This window comes from Magnolia sinica, chromosome 8 (assembly GCF_029962835.1).
Source record: "Magnolia sinica isolate HGM2019 chromosome 8, MsV1, whole genome shotgun sequence".
Lineage (NCBI taxonomy): Eukaryota > Viridiplantae > Streptophyta > Magnoliopsida > Magnoliales > Magnoliaceae > Magnolia > Magnolia sinica.
In genome coordinates, this window is record NC_080580.1 from 3,109,137 (window position 1) to 3,131,841 (window position 22,705).

Genomic DNA, 22,705 nt, shown 5'->3' on the forward strand with positions numbered 1-22,705 from the left:
AACGGATTGGCGCGCTACTCTGGCACTAGCCAATGGCTGGTGGTCGGTGGTCTGTGGGCCCCACCGTGATGTATATTTTTTTCATCCATGCCGTCCATCTAATTTTCTAGATCATATAAGACAAAAATTAGGTATATCCAAATCTCAAGTGGACCATATTATAGGAAAGAGTGTTGAATGAATGTCGACTATTAAAAACTTTTTAGAAGCAATAAAAGTTTTGGATCAAGCTGATCTTCTTTTTTTTTCTTCCCTTCATCTGGGTCTTTATGACATAATCAACAGATTGGATGTCGAATAAACAGTACAGTGGGCCTTAGGAGGATTTTAATGGTGGATATCCAACCACTATTGTTTTCCTGTGGTGTGGTCTACCTGAGATTTATATCCCTCTCACTTTTGGGATTAAGCCCTAAAATTATCTATAAAAATGGATGAACGGAATGAATGAAACACATACATCATGCTGGAGCACCGACCACCAGCCATCCACCGGGCTGGTGGCAGGGGGAGTAGCCAATCCGTTTCCGGGTGTTTCCGGGAGCGGATTAGATGAGACCCGGGACCCACCGTGGTGGGTGGGACACTAACTGTGGGGCTCACAGTGATGTATGTGCCTTAAATCCACACCATCCAAACATTTTTAAAGATCAATTTAGCATGATCCTAAAAGTGAAATTGACTCAAAACTCAGGTGTACCACACCACATGAAACAGTCGTGATTGAATCCCCATCATTAAAAACTTCATGGATTCCACATACAGAATGTTTATTTGCCATCCAACCTGTTGATAAGGTGATTACAAACACCTGGATGAAGTACCACACAAATATCATCTTGATCCAAAGCTTTTGTGGCCCACGAGAAGTTTTCAATGATCAATCACCACTGTTTTCTGTACTATGGTCCATCTGAGATTTGGAACTGCTTCATTTTTTGGATCATGCCCTAAAACGAGCTTTCAATACAGATGGACGGCTTGAATGTAGTCATATACATCACAGTGGGTCCCACAGTTAGGGTCCCACCCACATCGGTGGATGACAGTAGGTCCCATCTTGGTGTATATGGTGAATACCTACCTCACTCCATGTTTTCCAGCTTATTTCCCAAAAATGAAGCTTATCCAAATCTCCAGTGGACTACACAGTAAGGATGGCGAGCCTTAGAGGATGGTGCATCAATGTATAACAAAGGCCTTTAACAACACCCACTGTGGATATATATTACCCCGAGTAACACCTTATCCCTCCCCTCTTCCACACATGCGTGGACTATATCCAAAATACATAGCACTTCTACTCCTGTTATGGGGAAAATAGGCCTATCAATAACTCAAGGTTAGGTCGGACCCTCGTGCACTTAACCAGGTTGGACGATAACAAATCGAAATGAGAATTCTACTACTCAACCTTGGACCAAGCAGTAACCAAGCTCAAGCTCGGCCTCTCGCCAGCAGGTCAAGAAACAGACCGACCTGCACAACATCGAAGAACAGTGCTCGACAAAAGGACAAGGTTGAACCTCAGGTCGACACACTATCCCTATGTCAGGTCGGCCAAGACCACCTCAGCCTTCTACCGCATGCTCCCGTTGATTCCGAATAATCAAAGATCCGCCCGACATCTTCTCCAAAGAACTTGGAGGATATCCACGACATGGTTGGGATCCTAAGATCTTCGCCGAAGATCTCGAATGATTCTCTCACGTGCTCGGAATCCAAATCCCTCCGCAATATGCACCTACCAAATAGAGAAATCCCCTCTACATCACCATCTCTCCTCCACTACAAAAAAGAACATCTCTAATGGTGAAAGGTATGCACAATCTTTAGCTAAAAACCTTTTATTTGACTAAACCCGGACTCCTTATCTGACTTAGGCATTGGAGAATCCCCTGTGTTAGCTAGGCTATCCTTTGTTCGTTCTTTATACAGGTGCGTGAAGGTCTACGGGGTATTAACCAGATTTTTGCATCAACTGCTCCTACCCAAAATCGTAAAAAGCAGGTCCTCTACAAGTACAGGTCAAGTCTGAGCCAAGAAAGGCTATGCCAGGGCCCTGCATGACACTTCAGGTCCAAGTCAGCTACAACAAGCCTAAAAAATATTGGTTGGTTCCTGGCCCGACATGGTTTTCTCATCCAAAAATTGATAAAATCCCCACTTCCCACTTTAAGGCTAGTAATCTTTCGAGTGTGGGCTACACATGCACTAACAAATAGACATCAAGAGGTACAAAATTAATGGTCTTTATTCAATATGAATGGTTTTTTCCTAATATTCAAGGATTGAAATGACACATATGTAGGAAATATGACCTGTACATATGAAGTCAGGTCAGGCCAGGTTGAACTTAAATGATTTGAGCCCACACCCAACCCAAAAGTTTATCAACCATACAAGCTGTGCCCACACCCAAAAGTTTATCAACTATACAAGCTGCGCCCACACCCAATCCAAAGTTGGGTTAGGCTTGTTTTACAAGTTGAAGTGATTCGCAAGCATATAAGAGCCCAATTGGATATCACCAAATAAGTTACTTTTTCTACTTACAGCAATAGATAAGTAATTTATTTGAAATAAGTAAGTTTGGTTTAATATTAATTATAAGTTACTTTTTTAACTTAAAGTTACTTAATCACTTCAGCTTAATAAGTAGAAACCAAGATAAGCTACTTGAGGCATAAGTAGCTTATCTTAAGTAACTTACTATCCAAATGCACCCTAAAAATTATTCACCTGCAAATTCCATTGCCTGATCACCATTTCCCTACTTATACATGTGTGGGGCCTACTGTGTTGTGCATGCCATCCAACATATACATTAACAGCACCCCACCTTGATGATGGATGCTCCAAAAATTAGCATATCCAATATTCGGTAGACCGCCATAGAAGATAATTAACAACAACCTAAATTCACATAGTGGCCTACATGATGGTTGGATTAGCCTGATTTTTGGGATTATCCGGCTTCCATAGTGGGCTAATCCTTCTAGACAAGTTGGATGCAATACAAACACCATAATGGGCCTTCATTCAAAAGTTCTAGAATAAGCTTCTTCTGCAAGGACTTGAAAGGAACCAGCTCTTAATATGATAGATGGTTAGGCTTTCTACGCCACAGACTTGGGCCAAGCTGCGATCCATCTAAGTTTACCCCCCAAAGTAAAGATAGGCGTGAGCTCACCAAGGCCCAATATGGGCCAAAACAAACAGGCCCAAGCTCACCTCAAACTAGATCAGATAGCCCGGGCCAGCGCCCAGACGTAATCCATCAGCCACCTCTTTCTCTATGGCCAGCTGGCGCAGAAAATATGGCTTATTTTGGTAACCTGTTTGGTATCGCCTTCATGCCAGGGCAGTTGGTGGTAGATAGAATTCGGCAATGGTGGTTTGCATCTTCTTCGGGTGGATGCCCCATTTTGGTCCGCAGGATTCTCCCGGGAGTGATCATCTGGGAGATCTGGCGCACGCGTAACGCTGCTAGACAGGATAACAATCCGATGAAGGCAGATAATTGTCTTCACAAGATTAAGTGGTGGCTGAATTCGCTGGTGGAAATGGAGGGTAGGGCCTGGCCAATTTCCTCTGCTCGTCTCCCCATGTGGTCTGATCTGGGTCTTGGTTTCGTTCCCCAAAAGAGGGACCGGCTGGAGGTGATGACATGGATCAAACCCGCCCACAACTGGTTCAAAATCAAAACGGACGGCTCGGCTAGAGGCAACCGAGAGCGGTGCATGATGGGGTCTTGTTGGTGCTGTAGAGCTATCTCGACTTGTGATTTAATCGAATTCAAAATTTGTCATTGATATGCTCGTGGGGAACTCTCCCGTGGCTTCGAAGTGGAGGCCTTGGATGAGTAGGATTCGTAAGCTCTCGGTTGGTGTCCATATCTCTTTCCTGCTCATCAAGCGTGAGGAGAACGGTCCGGCCGATGGTTTGGCTCGAATGGGTAGCGATTTGCAGTCCCCTCTCCTTTTTGAGAATGTCAGAGATCTCCCGACGCACATCTGTGGGTTGGTCTTCCTTGACAGAGTTGGGTTGGGCTCTATTAGGGTGTCCAAGGAGGGTCGGCAGGCCTTGTATAGGAGTCTTTTTCATGTTTTCTCCCTCTTTTGAAGCCCTCAGTTTTTATGCTGTTGTGGGTCTCCGTTGTTGCTCTTGATTGGCTGCATAGCATACTGGCCATATGAAATGATATACTAATTTTGATTATTTTTTTTTTAAAAGAAAAGAAAAAAAGTCGACCATTCATAATCATAAGAGGTGAGCTTGGGCCTGTTTTTTTCTTGGCACATCATGGGACCTGGATGAATCTTAAAACCATGGGTCGGAAGCGACTCGACTCGAGAGAGTAGACCCGAGTTTCCGAGTCTAAAAACCATGGTGAGACCGGCTGTGGCCTGATGCCAGCCACCCACTTCTGTGCAAGATCTGGCTATTCATTAAGTGTGCTGCAGCATGCATGATATATGGAAAAAAAAAAAAAATGCCCTTGAAATACTAATGGGCTGGGTCGGGCTGCTGGCTACTTAACGAAGCCTAAGATCCGCACATGCAATATGGGCCCAAAAATCCCAAATGATCCCTGGGCCATTGACGGCCTTGTTGATATTATTTCCGTACACCATCTCTGAGGTACACTCGCACATGAGCTACAATACGTGGGGCCTAGAATTTTTACAATATGTGTGAGTTTCGAGGCCATAGTACAAATACGCCCATATATGGGCCAGGATTTCCTGCTGGCTTTCAGAACTGTCCCGTTCTGGTATAAGACTGTCCTATTCGAATATCCTAGCTACATAACAGTTGCCCTTTATTTATCAGTATTCAGACGGTATGTTTTCTTTCTTAATCGTCTGTATGCTGGACCACCTGTTGAAGGGCTAGGATTTTCCATTTGAGAGATTTTCTATGCATAGTCCATCTCAAGTTGTTCTCACAATATCAATGGTCCAAATCTCGGAACATGATCCAAACCGTTGATTGATGGGCTTCACTAAGGAGGGCCGTGCACCAAAAATCCACATTGGAAGGTACTGCGTGCATAAAGCTGGCCTTTTTCTTGCTCTTACGTAGACCGTTTCTTTGTTTTCTCTCAACCATTTATACTCCAACGAATGATAGAGTACTTGTATTCTTCAAGTCTGGGGGGATATTTTTACCGTTCATCTATGGTAGGGCCCACAACATCAACTGCTTGAATTATTATGGCCTACACAAACTTAAGGTTAGAATTCCATGTTATGTGGCCCACCTGAGTGATGGATCTTAATAATTTTTTGCTTGTGTGGCTAGCAATGACGTGCGGTCATGATGGACGCGGTGGATTCACACATAAAAATAGTCTCCTCACAGATACTTCTCGAATCCACGAGGAAAGAAAGCAGAAAATAGAAATAAATTCTAATAAATTCGAAATTGATTAATTGATGAATAAAAACGAGTTCACAACCCTTTAAATAGGGCTACCAAGCAATGGGAAAGAAATTAGAAGCAAACTACAACTCAAACTCTTAGAATCCGCGACTTACTATAAATAGTAAACTTACTATTTATAGACGGTCGTGATGTCTACTAGTGCGCAAGGTTTTCGGCCAAAAATAGTAAGTGTCCTATTTGGCTTCACCAAACCGTTCTCCTAATTATTCTAAGCTCTTTTCACGTTGGGCGCAACTCCTAAAGCCGACGGATGAAGAGTTATAATCAAACTAAAACTTACTATTTATAGTAAAAACGAAATTAAAACAGGGAAACGACCATCAATCCAGGGGTTTTTCGCAATTCCGGGCTGCGCAACCCGGCGTAGCGGGTTGGTTGGCTTCAGTAGCTCGTTCTACCCCAAAATCATATATTTTACGTCAGATAACTCATTCCGGATTGCAAGATACGCCCGATTTAAGGTTCGATGGTCTGGATCACTTCTGTCGTCGACCGGGCCTTTTCTGATCCATCTTGGCCATGTAATTGTCTGCGACCCGCTCTACATCAGTCTCCTCCACTTCAAAAGAACTCGTCCTCGAGTTCTTGTCATGCTCTGGTTCATGATACTCGGTCAGGTCCGCGACATTGAAAGTCTGTGAGATGCCATGTCATCTGGAAGATCAACAATATAAGCGTTATCATTAATCTTTCGGATGATTGGGACGGGTCCAATCTTCTTATTTTTCAACTTGTTGTACGTCCCGGTCGGAAATCTCTCTTTGCGCAGATGGACCATAACGCGGTCGCCCACCTCGAACACTTTTTGTCGCCGATGCTTGTCCGCTTGTTCCTTGTACTTCTCGTTCGAGGCATGTAGCTTGGTCTGCACTTCTGAATGGATGCCCATGATCTTGTCCGCCATATGTTCTGCTGCAATGCTCGTGCCTGGGTGCTTGGGCGAGGGACCAAGTCAAGTGTGTTGCGAGGCACTCGTCCGTAGATAATGGAATGGTGATTTTCCTGTTGAGCGGTTCACCATGTTGTTGAATGCAAACTCGCTTGAGATAAGGCCAAGTCCCACTGCTTCGGTTTTCCTGAAATACATAGAAGGAGGTTTCCCAACGTGCGATTCACAACTTGAACTGCCCATCGATCTGTGGGTGGTAGGCACTTCTGAATTGAAGTCGTGTATCGAATCGATTCCATAAAGTCCGCCAAAATGGCTAATGAATTTCGTATCATGATCGGAAGTAATGGTCTTGGGGACCCCGTGTAGCCGTACGACCTCCCTAAAAAATAAATTCGCCACGTGTGTTGCATCGAGGGTCTTCTTGCATGGGATAAAGTGCGCCATCTTAGAGAAACGATCTACCACCACGAACACCGAATCCATGCCACGTTGTGTTCGTGGGAGACCAAGCACGAAGTCCATTGATAAATCCTCCCAAGGACCGTCAGGAACAGGTAACGGGGTGTAGAGGCCCGTATTCTGAGATTGCCCCTTGGATGTCTGACAAACATGACAACGTTGTACGGCTTTTCCCACATCACGTACTAACTGCGGCCAGTAATACCGCTCTTCCACGAGATCTCGCGTCTTGTCTCGCCCCAGGTGTCCACCAAGGCCACCTCCATGTAGCTCCTGAATAATCTGCTCCCTCAGAGAACTTTGGGGGATGCACAATCGATTCCCTTTGAAGAGAAAATCATCCTGTATATGAAGGTCACTGGGGTGACCTTCTTGACACTTCATCCAAGAATCTTTGAAGTCCTCATCCTCGGCATACAGCTCCTTGAGACAGTCGAAACCGACTACCTCGTTGCTCATTGTAACTAGTAGTGATGCACGACGGCTAAGTGCATCAGCCACCTTGTTCTGCTGCCCTGACTTGTGCTTCAGAACGAACGTGAATTCCTGTAAAAACGCAACCCATCTAGCATGCACACGATTCACGTTAGTCTGACTATTAATAAACTTTAATGCTTGATGGTCAGTGTACAAAACAAACTCTCTTTGAATCAGATAATGCCGCCAATGTCGCAGCGCCTGAACAACTGCGTACAACTCAAGCTCATAAGTCGACCACTTCTTTCGGGCTTCGCTGAGCTTCTCGCTATAGAAGGCTACTGGCCTGCCTTCCTGTGATAATACTCCTCCAATTCCGACGTATGAAGCGTCACACTCAACCTCAAACAATTTGTCGAAATTAGGAAGCACCAAGACCGGTGTTGTAGACAAACGATGCTTGATCTCATGAAAGCTCTTATCAGCTTTATCGGTCCACTGAAACGGGCCTTTTTTCATGCAATCTGTTATAGGCGCGACTATGGTGCTAAAATCTCGCACAAATCGACGATAGAAAGTCGCCAACCCATGAAAACTCCTCACCTCATGAATGTTTGTCGGGATCGGCCATTCCCTAATAGCTCGCACCTTTTCATCGTCCACACGAATGCCTGTGGATGTTACAACAAATCCTAAAAACAACAGGCTGTCAGTTAAAAAACTACACTTCTTCAAGTTGAGGTATAACTTGTTAATTTGTAGGACCTGCAGCACCTGCCTGAGATGTTTCCTGTGCTCCGCCTCATCCTGGCTATATATCAATATGTCATCAAAATATACTACCACAAATCGGCCAGTGAACGGTTTTAGAACTTGATTCATTAAACGCATAAAAGTACTTGGTGCGTTCGATAGGCCGAAGGGCATGACCAGCCACTCATACAACCCTTCCTTGGTCTTGAATGCCGTTTTCCACTCATCACCGGGTCGAATACGAATCTGATGGTACCCGCTCCTTAGATCTAGTTTAGAGAACACCTTGGCCCCTTCTAACATATCGAGCATGTCGTCCAACCGTGGTATTGGGAACCGATATTTGATGGTAATTTTGTTGATTGCCCGACTGAAGACACACATACGCCAGCTTCCATCTTTTTTATTGGCGTTAATAATGCTGGTACGACATATGGGCTCATGCTCTCTCTTAAGAGACCCTTACGGATCAATTCCTCCACTTGCTCCTGAAGTATCTCACACTCCTTCGGACTCATCTGATAATGAGGGCGGTTGGGCAGGCTAGCCCCAGGGACGAAGTCTATGTGTGTTGGATGTCCCTCATGGGGGCAATCCATCGAGTAAATCTCAGGCCCGACTTCTTTGAATTCGTTTATAGGAACAGTCTTAAACTTGGAGGGATGTTTGAGGGTTCCTCTTCCTCGCCCTTTACTACTACGGCGTATACCTCGCCGGTTTCCTTGGTTTCCTCCATAAAATCTCGAATGGTCAAGAGGGAACTCCCCTCCACTTTAGAGGCTTCAGGGTGGTTCTCTGGTGCCATAGGGGCAAGGATTATTTTTCGACTATCCTTGACGAATACGTAGACATTATCTCGTCCCCGATGGGTCGCATCACGGTCCGACTGTCAGGGTCGACCGAGTAACATATGACAAGCTTCCATATCGACCACGTCACAAAGTATTTGATCCTTATAATTTTTGCCAATTGAAAACGAGATAGTGCATTGTTCAGTTACCTTGGTCTCATTCACCTTTTTTATCCAGCCAATAGAGTATGGGGAAGGATGCTTCATCGTTGGTAACCGCAACTTGTCCACCATTACTCTCGAGACGATATTTTCGCTACTACCACTGTCTATGATCACATCACAGACCTTTCCGTTGACGGTGCACCGAGTACGAAATATATTGTGTCGCTGTGGATGTAATTCCTTTCGTGGGGCATACAGTAATCGCCTCACAACTAGAAATTCACCACGATCCTCGCCCGTCACTTCATCGCCACCTGCTATTTCTTCAGTAGTTTGTTCATGTTCATCAAAGCGATGGTCTTCTTCTGCGGCCTCATCTTCAGTGCCCCCTTCGTTTATAGTCAAGTGCGCTGCGGGACGTTGAGGACAAGTGTTTGATAAGTGGCCTGGTTGGCCACAGCAGTAACAATTATTTGACCTTGGCCGAGTATAAGGAGTTGTAATCCTACTCGGACCTGCTGTTGTGGGTGCTGCACGTGGAGGTCTGGATGAGCCTCTCCCCGTATCACGGTTTGCGGTTGTAGGAGGTTGAGGACGTTCTCCTACTGGATCTTTTCCTCGTGCTAGCACTGGATCCTACGTGGGACCCGTCATGGCGGGTCGAGTTGAAGGATATGGACAAGCAGGAGCTCTTATAAGTTGTGTTTCTACCGTATCCTCTAATTGAACTGCTTCATCCATGGTCCTGATTGGGTACATCTGAACTCGATCCTGAATTATCGGTCGCAACCCACCTATAAATCGTGCCACCTTCTGTGACTCAGATTCTGACAGATCGTTTCGTGTAGCCAACCGTTGAAATTCTTCAGTGTAATCTGTGACAGTTCGATTTCCTTGTCTGCAATTTTGATATTGCTGGAATAATATCTGCTCATAATCACTGGGGAGAAATCGAGATCGAAGAAGACGTCTCATCCGTGGCCATGATGAGATGGGCGCCTTGTTCTGGCGGGCTCGTGAGAGTTGTAATTGTTCCCACCATGCAGAAGCACCAGATTTTAATTTAAACGCTACTAATTTTACCCTTTTATGATCTGGCACATCCATGTAATCAAAATATCTCTCTACTTCGGCTAGCCAATCGAGAAAATCTTCTATACGTAATAAACCATTAAAACTAGGAAGTTCAGCCTTACCTCGATAGTCTCTTTCAGCACGATCTAGATGATCACCTCCATGGATTGGTCGTCGAGCAAAACCCTCATTAAGGTCCTCGTCGCTAGAACTTGAATCATCTGGTGTAGCCCTACGGTTTGCCACTGGTAGTGCTCTACGAAAATCGGGATTGTGTCGTAAGTGACCATGGGTGGTGGAGCCACCATGGGTGGTGGAGCACCGCCTAGGGCTCGGGCGGAAGTAGCGCATCCAAGACGGTCGAGAGTTGCCTGCACCCTTGCATGGTCAATCGACTCCCGGTGGAAAGCTTCCATTCTTTCCGAAAGATAACGAATCCCTGGATCACCGTCCACAGGATTTTGATTCATACCTTCGTTGTTTGCCATCGGCCCGAGAAAAATCCTCGCTTTGATACCAATTGACGCAGGGATGAACGTGATGAGGATAACTACCCCGAATCCACGGAGCTTCTCTGGACTCCTCACAGAGACTTCTCGAATCCACGAGGAAAAGAAAGCAGAAAATAGAAATAAATTCTAATAAATTCGAAATTGATTAATTGATGAATAAAAACGAGTTCACAACCCTTTAAATAGGGCTACCAAGCAATGGGAAAGAAATTAGAAGCAAACTACAACTCAAACTCTTAGAATCCGCGACTTACTATAAATAGTAAACTTACTATTTATAGACGGTCGTGATGTCTACTAGTGCGCAAGGTTTTCGGCCAAAAATAGTAAGTGTCCTATTTGGCTTCACCAAACCGTTCTCCTAATTATTCTAAGCTCTTTTCACGTTGGGCGCAACTCCTAAAGCCCGACAGATGAAGAGTTATAATCAAACTAAAACTTACTATTTATAGTAAAAACGAAATTAAAATAGGGAAACGACCGTCGATCCAGGGGTTTTTCGCAATTCCGGCTGCGCAACCCGGCATAGCGGGGTTGGTTGGCTTCAGTAGCTCGTTCTACCCTAAAATCATATATTTTACGTCAGATAACATCAACTGCTTGAATTATTATGGCCTACACAAACTTAAGGTTAGAATTCCATGTTATGTGGCCCACCTGAGTGATGGATCTTAATAATTTTTTGCTTGTGTGGCTAGCAATGACGTGCGGTCATGATGGACGCGGTGGATTCACACATAAAAATAGTTGAAACCTGAAGAGTTTGGGCGTTTCATAAGCACTCCAGAATAGAAGTTAGTTAGACGATTCCGTCGCCACTGCAGAAGATCCAGACATTGGAAAAGATATTTATTGCCCGGTCATTCTAAAGATTTGGAAACCGGATCTCAACAATGTGTTGATATCACAAAGTTTTGTGGGTCCATCATCATGTATGTGTTTCATGTACACTGTCCATCTATTTTTTTAGATCATTTTAGGACATGGGCCAAGACACAAGTCAGATCAAAAGCTCAAATGGAACACACCATGGAAAGCAGTAGGGACAGTGACGACCGCGTTCAAATCTTCTTAGGGTCATCTAACCTGTGCATAAGGTCACACAGACATAGATGAAGGGAAAACACAGATCTTAGCTTGATCTATAGCTTTGTGGTTCCCTTGAAGTTTTCAAACGTAGGTGTTTAATCCCCACTTCCTTTTATGGTGCGGTCCACTTGAGATTTGGATCTGACTCATTTTTAGGCAAATGATTTAAAAATGAGTGAACGGTGTGGATATAATACATATCTCCGGGACACCACTGAGGGTCGTATGCGGCACGGAACGGACGCGGATTAGATACTGAAAGGTTGAGTAGCGAGACTGGCTACGGAAGTGACGTCAGCAACTTATGTGGGCCACACCATCATGTGTGTTTTGTATCCACACCGTTCATCCCTTTGGAGATATCATATTAGGAAATAATCCAAAGAATGAGTAAGATCCAAAGCTTGAGTGTACCCCACCACAGAAAACAGTGGGGAGAGTGATGACCACCATTAAAAAGTTCTAAGGGCCACAAAAGTTTTTGATCAAGCTGATATTTGTGTTTTCCCCTCTTTCATCTCTGATTTAACACATCAACAGGTTTGATCTCAAATAAACATCATGGTGGACCCTCAGAAGGTTTCAACGGTAGGCGTCACTTTCTCTACTGTTTTCTGTGGTGTGGTCCATTCTAGCCTTGAATCTTCCTCATTCTTTGTATCATGCACTAAAATGATCTCTCAAAATGTATGGACGGTGTGGATACAAAACATATATAATGGTGGGGCCCACATAACTTAGTAACGTCTCTTCAGTAGCCAGTCTACCTACTCAACGTCAGTAGTTGATCGGCATCTGCACGGAACGCATCTGCTCAGTGAAGATATCGACTTTGGTGGCGAAGCGGATTGCGAGTCGTGCCACACACCACCGACTTCTTATGGTGTGTTAGCGTCGCCTGATTCCGTGTGCCCACATGATGAATGTGTTATATCCAGGTGCTGGCCAGACAATAAGGCAGATCAAAGCTCAAGTGGACCACATTACGGAAAGCATGTGATAATGATGCCAACAGCTTAATCCAGAACTTTTGTGGCCCTAATAAGTTTTTAATGGTAAGAATTCAATCCTCACCACTTTCATCATCTAAAATGATCTTGCAAGATTGATGGATAGTGTAGATATAATAAATACATCATGGTGGGCCCACTTAACCTGATGATGACAACACACTAGGAGTCAAGTGCGAGGACACGAATTGCTTGTGCCCTTCAAGATAGAGGTGCACACAGTTCGGTTCGGTCCGATTTTGGAGTGAAATTGAAACTGAACCGAACCGTTCCTTAAGGTTTCAAGATTTTCGAAACCAGAACCGGACCGTTAGCACCTTAGAACCGAACCGAAACTGAACCGTAAAAACCGGTTCAGTTCCGAATCGGTTTCACGGTTCTGGGATTTTTATAACCCGGCCCAATTGCATGTTCTATTTTATAATTTAGCCAATGTCCATTCGTGTTGTGATCTACTTGATGAATAATTTAGATATTATATATGGTGTGAAAAAAATATATTTATGAAAACAAGCAAAGGGTGCATTGTAAACTATAAATCATGAATCAAATATACAACTAAAATCTATTATAAACTCACAGATTCAAGTTCGGTTCCATGGATCGGATCCACAATTTGGATTCACAGTTCAGATCCACAGTTCGGTTCTACATACCCCCAAACCAGAACCAAACCAAATTAAACAGTTTTTAATTTTTTGAATCGGGACCATAACCGATGCACTCTAGAATCAAACCAAATTAGACTGTTTGGTTCGTTCCGGTCCGGTTCCACGGTTCTATCAATTTGATGTGCACCCCTACTTCAAGAGAACCTTGTAGGCACAACCTGTAATGGGCCTTCCCACTATGATGTCCATGATAAATCTAATCCGTCCATCAGTTCCACAAGCTCACAATTGATAGGAACTCAAAAATTGAGGTAGATCCAAAAACTCAGGTGGGCCGCATGATATGAAACGGTGAGAATAAAAACGCTCACCTTTGAAACTCTCGTGGATCCAAGGAAGCTTCGGATAAGGCTACTAGTGTTTTCAGATGATCCAAATCATAAACGGTTTGAATGACAAATAAATCTCACGATTAGATCCGGAAAGGTTTCAACCATCCATCACGTTGGTCCATCCTTATAAATGTTTTTTTCCAAAAAAATCTGGTCCTTTCAGCATGTGGGTCCCAATATCGTAAACAAGTAGATTTGTCCGTACATTTGATAATTGGCATGGATTGGACCTCGACCTATCGTGACAGGAAGCGGATTGGCTGGTTTACCACACACCTATGTAGCTGATGTAGGTACGTGTCGTGCGAAGACGAGCGCTGACGCTCCTCGAGCTCCGAGTTGTACGAACGGTTCAGAGGAGATATAAGTTACACGGCCCCACATTGATGTATTTATTATATCCACACCGTTCATCCAATTTTTGAGATCATGTTAGAGCATTATCCAAAAAGTGAATAATATCCGAAGATCAACTGTACCACACCACAAATAGCAGCGGGGATAATGATTTTCAGGGTTAAAAAATGTTTATTTTCCATCCAATTTGTTCATAAGATCACAAGGACCTGAATGAAGAGGAAAAACAAATTTCATATTGATCCAAAACTTTTGTGACTCAAAAAAGGGTTTCAATGGTAGACGTTCAATCCCCTACTTCTTTTTGCAGTGTGGTCCACTTAATAGTTAGATTTGTCTTATTTTTCGTTTCAAGCCTTAGGACGAGCTCGCCAAATGGATGGACGGTTTGGATATAACACATACCTTATGATCAGACCCACAAAATTTGATAACGCCAATACAGCAGCTATATAACGGGTGTGGGGTACACCAGCCAAATCGCTTCCTTTGCAAACCCATGTCTCCCCCGATAAACTTGAGATTAGATGTTTCCTGGTGGGCCCTACCATGATATATGTGTTTCATCCATGCTGTCCATTTATTTTTATAGATTATTTTATTGTATGAGACCAAAAATGGGGTATATCTAAATCTCAAATGGACCACATTATAAGAAAGAGTGCTGAATGAATGTCAACCATAAAAATATTTTTGTGGGCTATAAAAGTTTTGGATCAAGCTGATATTTTTTTTTCCCCTTCATCTGGTTCTGTATGACACTACAGATTGGATGTGAAATAAACAGTACAGTGGGCCTTAGGAGGATTTTAATGGTGGATATCCAATCACTATTGTTTTCATGTGATGTGGTCCAAATCTGAGATTTATATCCATCTCAATTTTAGGTTTAAGCCTAAAATGATCTGTAAAAACGGATTAACGGAATGGATGAAACACATACATCATGGTGGGGCCCACAGAGCACCGACGACTAGCCACCGGGCTGGTGGCAGGGGAGTAGCCAATCCATTTCCTTTACATGAGCATAGCAAAGCGGTCGAACAGGGACGCGGATTGCGTCCTACCCCCGCCCGGACGGTAATCCGTCCGGGCAGGGCTCTGTGGGGCCCACTGTGATGTAAGTGTCTTATCAAATCCGTTAATCAATTTTCTCAGATCATTTTAAGATATCAGATAAAAACTGAGCAAGGTACAAGGCTTAAGTGGATCACAAACTGGGGATTTAATTTTCACCATTAAAAATTTCTTGAGAGCTGGAGAAGTTTCGGATCAAGCTAATATTTGTTTTTTCACTTCATCCACGTCTACATGACCTTATTAATAGGTTGTATGATAAAAAAAACATCACCGTGGCCATTAGAAAGGTTTCAACAGTAGGTGTCATTATCACTGCAACTTCCTCTGGTGTGGTCCACTAGAGCTGTCGACCTCCTTCACTTTTACGAAATTATCTTAAAATGATCTGAGAAAATTGATTAACGGCTTGGATAAAACAATTACATCACATTAGGCCCCACAGAGCCCTGCCCGGACGGATTACAGTCCGGGCGGGGGTAGGACGCAATCCGCGTCCGTCGAACATAAACGGAATTGCGTTGTGTGCCACACACCACCTCAGTACTGGGTTGACGTCACCAGATTCCGTGGGCCACCATGATGTATGTGTTATATCCAAACCGTCTGTTCATTTTGCGAGAGCGTTTGGATGCTTTAACCCAAAGATAAGACAGATCCAAAGTTCAAATACACTACACTGAAGAAAGAAGTGGGGATTGCACGTCTACCATCGAAACCTTCTGGGAGTTACGGAAGTATTTGATCAATCTGAATCATTTTCCCACTACTTTTTGTGGCTTGGCCAACTCGAGCTTTGGATAGAACTCATTTTTTTTATCATGCATTAAAATGATCTCACCAAATGGATGGACGGGGTGGATATAATAAGTACATCATGATGGGCTCCACAGAACGTGGTGACATCTACACACCACTTACGTGTGGCACACTACGCAATCCGCTTCAACAGAATCCTGTTCCATACGAGAGACTTTCGCGATTATAATTTCCCTATTCTCTCTCTGCTCTCCTTCTCTTCTCCTCTTTCAACTCCAAATCTCATTGGCGAGATGGAAGCAGCGAAGATTGCAATTTCCTACTTCTATGAATCTCATTCCCTCGTTTCTCTTTCAGGAAGAAGCGGCTGTCATCATAGCGTCATGTGTCGATTCCTTGGGCAATTCGATCAATCGTTGCCATTTAGATCGACGTTCTTGCGATCTCGATCCTTCCAGTTTCTAAATTCGAGTTTCCATACGGAAAAGCGAGCTCGCTGCGCTAGCTTCGATCTCTTCAGCGAAGATGAAGAAGATGATGATGATCTCTCCAGGGAAATAATTCAAGAACTGAAGAAGATATGTGAAAGTTATGAAGATGAAGAACAAGAAGTCTCCTTCGATTACGGCAACGAAGAGGCAGAGATCGGCGATGTTTTGGATTCCGGAAGTTTTCGAAATTCGACAACTTCTGAAATGGGGAACCCGACGTCACCCACGATTGCACCAGAACCATCAGATCGGCGCTCCATCAGCGTGAGCATCACTCCTAGTGTGAGGACGAACTACAACGATCTCCCACTGTCGTTCTGTATCTTGAAGCGGACTAGGCAATGGCAAGAAGGATTTGCAGAAGCAGGAGAATCTGCGTACTGCTCTGTGAATAAGGCCTTCGCTTCCATGGTTTTCATAATCAATGAGCTAGAGAGATATATGCTCCAAATGCGGGAAATCCTCTTCTACGAAGATCATCAAGGGATTTTGGTGAGAGTACAGAAAGAGATGCACGCTTCGTTCGTGTGGCTATTCCAGCAGATCTTCTCTCGCACACCCACTCTCATGATCTATGTCATGATCTTGTTAGCGAATTTCACCGTCTATTCCATGCGTAACACCGCTGCAATCGCTGCGCCGGGGCCACCGCCAGCAACGGAATCCCCCGAATCTCTGGTAGAGAATCAACAGCAACCGACATCTTCATCAGTGAATCAGCACCGTCAGGGTGAGGAGGGGAAGCAGTTGGATTCGGTGGTAGAGGGAGATTCTAGAACGAAGGGAGAGATGTTGGATCACGATACAATGAAGCGGTTCGTATATCCTAGACCGCCGGAAGATGAACCGGATGGTTCTTCGTATTTTTTGACAGAGCTGCTGTATCGGCGTGCCGTATCGGAGGAGCCCGATAACGCTCTTTTCCTTTCCAACTACGCGCAGTTCCTCTACCTCGTCCTCCACGACCATGACACGTAAGGACTCGAGCGAGTTACAAGAAAACTCGGAAGCAGATTGGGTTCTATCCTTAGAGAGAGACGGACGGTCCTAGAAAGGGATTTGTGGGGCCCACCTTTATTTACGTGTTTTATCCACACCATCCATCCATTTTACAAGGAGACAGATCTAAGGCTCAAGTAGACCACACCACGGGAAAACTTTCCCGTATCTATCAAAATACACCAGGGTGGACCCCACAGAGCCCCTGCCAGGACCGTCCGTCCTAGGGTAGTACCCAATCCGCGTCTATCACGGACATGGCTAGCCAATGAGCCGGGATATGGCAGGCAACTCGCCCGTGTATGTTTCGAAAGTACAATCGTCTCACATGTAGATTGGATCTTTATCGGATCATCAATCTCTTAATCTGTGGTCCACGTACATGATTTTATGGACCTTAATTTTTAGATAAGGCATCTACATCGTTGGGGTTCTCAGGCGAGCGGCTTTGATTTTTCACACGCATGTGTCGTTTACACGTGTGAGGCGAGTACTTTTAAAGCGCAATTACCATTCTTCACTCGCGTGTAATCCCCAACTGCAATCATCAGCTCGCCCAGTTTATGTTCCATGCCCTAAAATTTTGGTTGGTCAGTTATGTGGGCCATGGCTAACATACTGTGGGTGTCAGATGAACGGTCAGTATATCGCATGGACAGCTTCTTTTCTTTCATGGATGAGGATATTCATGTGATTTTGGTTTGAGCATGTGATTTTCAAAAATTAACAATAGAGATTAAAAAATGGTTTGATCATGTGATTTTCAAAAATTAACAATAGATGGCTAGGATTGTGTTGATGGCCCACGACATAGATTGCGTGCGTATCATTCCTGTAAAAACACAGCTCACGTATGTTGCATTTGTTATCTCTTTTCTCGTGTTGAACAGAGCGGAAGAGTACTTCAAGCGTGCGGCACGTGCTGACCCTCCAGATCCTGAGACACTGAGTAGATACGGACGATTCCTGTGGTGGGTTCGGAATGACATTGAAGGTGCAGAAGAGAACTTCCTAGGAGCAGCGGATGCGGCCCCCACCTTACCATACCATAGGGCGACGTATGCCAACTTCCTCTTCCTCACTGGTGCTGAGGACACCTGCGAACCTCCGACCTGAAATTACCACAGCAGAAACATACACATCCTCTTCTCTGCACGAGGAACACGCGCGGATATCCCACGCACGGAACATAGATGAGCTGGCCCCAAAATCAAGCCAGTGCGAGGTTTTTTTCTTTTTTCCTTTTTTTCTTTTTCTGATCTTTACACAGTTGAGACTCCCATATTCATTCTCTTTTGAGATGATCTCGTGAATTCGAGGAATTCCATTTTCCTTTGGTTTTTTGTCTTTTGAAACGTAAATTTCCTCCTGATTTATAAATTTAATTAACCTTGTCATGTTATTGTCTTTTTGAATGAAATTCGCTCGCTTTGTTTTTGAAATGAAATGCATAAAGAAGCGAATTGCAGGCCCACATGATCAACCAAAATTCTAGCTAAACAAATCATGAAATGCACCGTACCTGCATTTGGATGTTTTCGGGTGTACTTTGTATTTTTATGGTATGGTCATTCATATTTTTTATTCATTTGATCATCATGGTAGATCTTTCTGTTGGATAGGTTGGATGTTCTATGGCCTATAATTCTCAGCTTCACTACTTGTTAAAGAAAGAGGGTTTACCATGCCTTTCATTTTACTCAGCCATTATTTGGTAAAATTGGAATTAGTAGCAATTTTGAAGTAAAAATATCAAGAAATGAATGCTCTATACATCATGTTTGTGAAACCATCCTTTTAAGATGGCTAACAGCTTAGCAAGACAATTCTTATCTGGTGATTTTGTTTAATGTGACTAGACAATAAAACTATGTTGGCTTTTTGGGCCTATTTGGAATGCAGGATTAAGTGGTATTGCATATAATTTTGCGCAATGAACCATATGTGCTACTCTCGAGCTTCGAACACATAATGTTATGTTCCAATATCATGTCAAATAACCAATTGCTCTAAAAGCTCGAGCTGATAGAGGATGACATATCAATGTATATCAAGGAATTTTAACACTCCCTATATGTGCGGACTTGAGATTTTTTAACACAAGCGCTAACATATTTGTTAAGAAATATGGGCACATTCGTTTGGATTCAAAATTGAATTACAATTGCAAGTCTAATAAAAATGGAAATATCAAAAATGTAATTTCATTCATTTGCATTCATATTGAGTGTCTGTGCTAAAAATGGGTACTTACTCTTACTCGGGTGGTAGACTCTCAGGAGTTTCAACACCAGGTCATGGGTTCGAGTACCCATAGGTGGTGAAAGTCTACTACGGCATGATAGTGTGGGGTGTGTGTGTGCGTGAAAAAAAAAAAAAAAAGTGTCTGTGCTAAAAAAAAAAAAGAAAAAAAAAGAATGGAAACTGCAATTCAAGGGGCTCCATTGTTATGAATGCTCTGAAGTGTCATCGGGCAGACTCCTATGTTAGTTTTGCACCATTTAAAAAAGATGGCAACTCATCCTCCTCACATGTGGCTAGAGTCCTTGGTCATCCAAATTGTGGGTCCCATTGCGGATGGAACATATCTATAAAAACATGCAAATCCAACTACCATCAAAGGTAATGTGGTTGTCATTCAAATTCAAAGGAAATTAGATAGTTAATTATTATTCCATCCACAGTAGTGTCAGCAATTTCAATAATCAGGATTTTCATATTATTGGTGTTAATGGTGATAAACAGTGTGGAATTAATTTTTTGAAAACAATCACATATTAGATTTTAGGATCTTCATCCACGATCAATTCATGTTTTAAAAGCATAAACAATCATTCAAAAGATGTATATTTAAGTGCGAAAAAACTTGTTTTGATTTTGCGTATTACTATCTCTCCAAGTGGAGTCTCTTCCAAATCTATCATAAGTATAAGAGATGGAAAAACCATATCAATTCCTTTAATAAAAGCCAAGGATCGGCTAGAACTATTAATCAATTGAATAGATTTAAATCCATAGCGGGGTCCATCAGATAGATGGCTTAGCAACCATGTGCGCCACATGAACAAACTCATGCACAACTGGTAAGTTCCCTGATTGTACAGTAACCGTTTGGGCTTTCATTTTCTACAAGTGGGACCCATTTTTCAGTGATCCAAACCCGTTGATAGTACAAATCTCATTGTGTATGGTCCCTGCATAAATCCTTTGGGCATGAAATTCCTAAACGTTTCAATAAGTGGCCAACAAAACAACGGCTAAGAAAGAAGATTCAACTACCGTTTCCATTCAACCAATAAATGCCCAAATATTCAATGGCTGGGATCTTCATCATCAATGAATCATGCCAAATATATCCCCCGTTAGATAATATGGTTGGTGGCTCGCAAATGGACAGTTAGAGATGGTCCACATTTAATGAGGGCCCAATCATATGATTCAGATATCTCACATCCATCATGGGAAACCACCATATGGATGGTGTGGATTGCCGAAAATGTGAGTGAACCGATGGATTCACAGATATCTCATCATGGGAAGCCACCATATGAATGGTGTGGATTGCCGAAAATGTGAGTGAACCGATGGATTCACCTTTCATGCAAGATCGACAACTGGAAAGCAACAGTTCAGATCGTGATAGGCCAGATTTAGGCCCAAGTTTGGTCCAGCCCACTGCTATCTGGGCTAGCTGAGCATAATTTTGAAGTGGCCTTGAGCCCCATTGTGGTGACAAATGGACTAGCATCAGCCCAGATGTACTTGGCCCAATTTCAATCGGTCTAAAATGCAAGGTCCTCCGTCCACAATGGGTCCACAAGATATGGGCCCACCATCACCATTTCGGCTCACCGCTAATTTGCATTATTAATGGTAGAAGCTACATATGAGTGATGTCTGTTGTAGGATTTGGGCTAGACTTAAGGCCCATAAGTCCAGGAATATTTAATGCTATTGCATCAACCTAATCTAAGCCATCTAAAGGTGGGCTAGATGTGCTGCAATTTTTATAACCAACTGCGACGCAAATTGCGTGGACACCAGATAGCCGATTTCATGATGGCCCCAATGCCGCATAGCTTTGTGGTATTGCTATGTTATCAGATTTGATTGGACACGTGCTACTGTTAAACATGAGTTCAGTTGAGTAGGACTGTCCATCTCTAGCCACGAATGGGCAGTTTATGGGACGCCCACTGATGCAAGGAAGTACGTGATGATGAGGCCGATCACTATCTTTCTTAGGGATAACTACTCTAAATACATGGAGTTTCTCGAAACTCCTTACTGAAATTCTTCAAATCCACGAGAGATGAAAATAGAAATAATTTTTAATAATTCAAAAATGAATTGATTGATGATTACAAAAACAAAATTACAATCCTATGGTGAACCCAAGCCTAGGACAGAGTTTAAGACTCAAACTCCCCTAAAAATGTGACTCACTATAAATAATAAACTTACTATTTATACATAGTCATGATTCCCACTAGATTTCAAAGATTTTTGCCAAAAATGGTAAGTGTCCAATTTAGCCTAACCATATTATTCTTCTAATTTTTCTAAGCCCTTTCAATGTTGGGCATGGCTCCTAAAACTTAAAAGATCAAAAGTTACAATCAAATTAAAAATTACGATTTATAGTAAAAACGAAAATAAATTAGACTTTCAACCATCGGCCCTTTTCTAGTCCATCTTGGCCATGAAATTATCCGGGACTTGCTCTATACATCATCCATATAAATAACGAACGGCCAATGAATTGATTCGATATAAACATATGACCCTCCTAACGAACAGAAGGGCCCCTTTGTGCATCCAGTGATATATCTTCAACATGGAGTAACCTTTTTTATGGCTCGATGTTGAATAAAATGACTTTTTTCAAGTAAAATCCTTGTTATTAACAAGTATTTTTCAAGTGAAATTTGAACCATTGCTTGTGAACCAGCCCCATGTCTCTTAAGTTATTTTGATGGGTGAGATAGAGGGTCCCTCCCTACTCATATATTACAATATAGATACAAGCAAAGACCCAGAAGTGATCATATATATACACCTCAACTAACCATAAAACTACCATCCAACTTGCACAAATGGCCACATTTTCTTGTGTATACAGTATTCCATCTTGTAAATCATGACTGTGTCTGAAAGAGTGATCCGTTAGTTGTCTACACCGTACGAATGATAAACAGCCAATATTGTATTGATTCAATATGAACATATGGCCCACCTAACGAGTAGAACTACCCATTTTGTGGTACAAGAGTGATCTTCAGAATGGAGTGATAAACAGCCAATATTGTCTCATCCGTTCATTTGCATCGAAGATATGTACCTCTGAATTTGTGGAATGGGCTGACTGTAAGGTTGGTTGCTCAACATGTATTCCCTGCCTTTGTAG

At 43.0% G+C, this 22,705-nt stretch overlaps 1 protein-coding gene across 1 annotated transcript; it reads left to right on the forward strand.

The window, feature by feature from the left end:
• The first annotated feature begins 16,087 nt into the window (after positions 1-16,087).
• On the forward strand, positions 16,088-18,495 carry LOC131253834 (uncharacterized). The gene is made up of 2 exons (XM_058254968.1): positions 16,088-17,273; positions 18,189-18,495. The coding sequence occupies exons 1-2, from the start codon at positions 16,102-16,104 to the stop codon at positions 18,412-18,414; spliced, it is 1,398 nt and encodes a 465-aa protein (XP_058110951.1). The 5' UTR covers positions 16,088-16,101; the 3' UTR covers positions 18,415-18,495.
• The last annotated feature ends 4,210 nt before the right edge of the window (positions 18,496-22,705 follow it).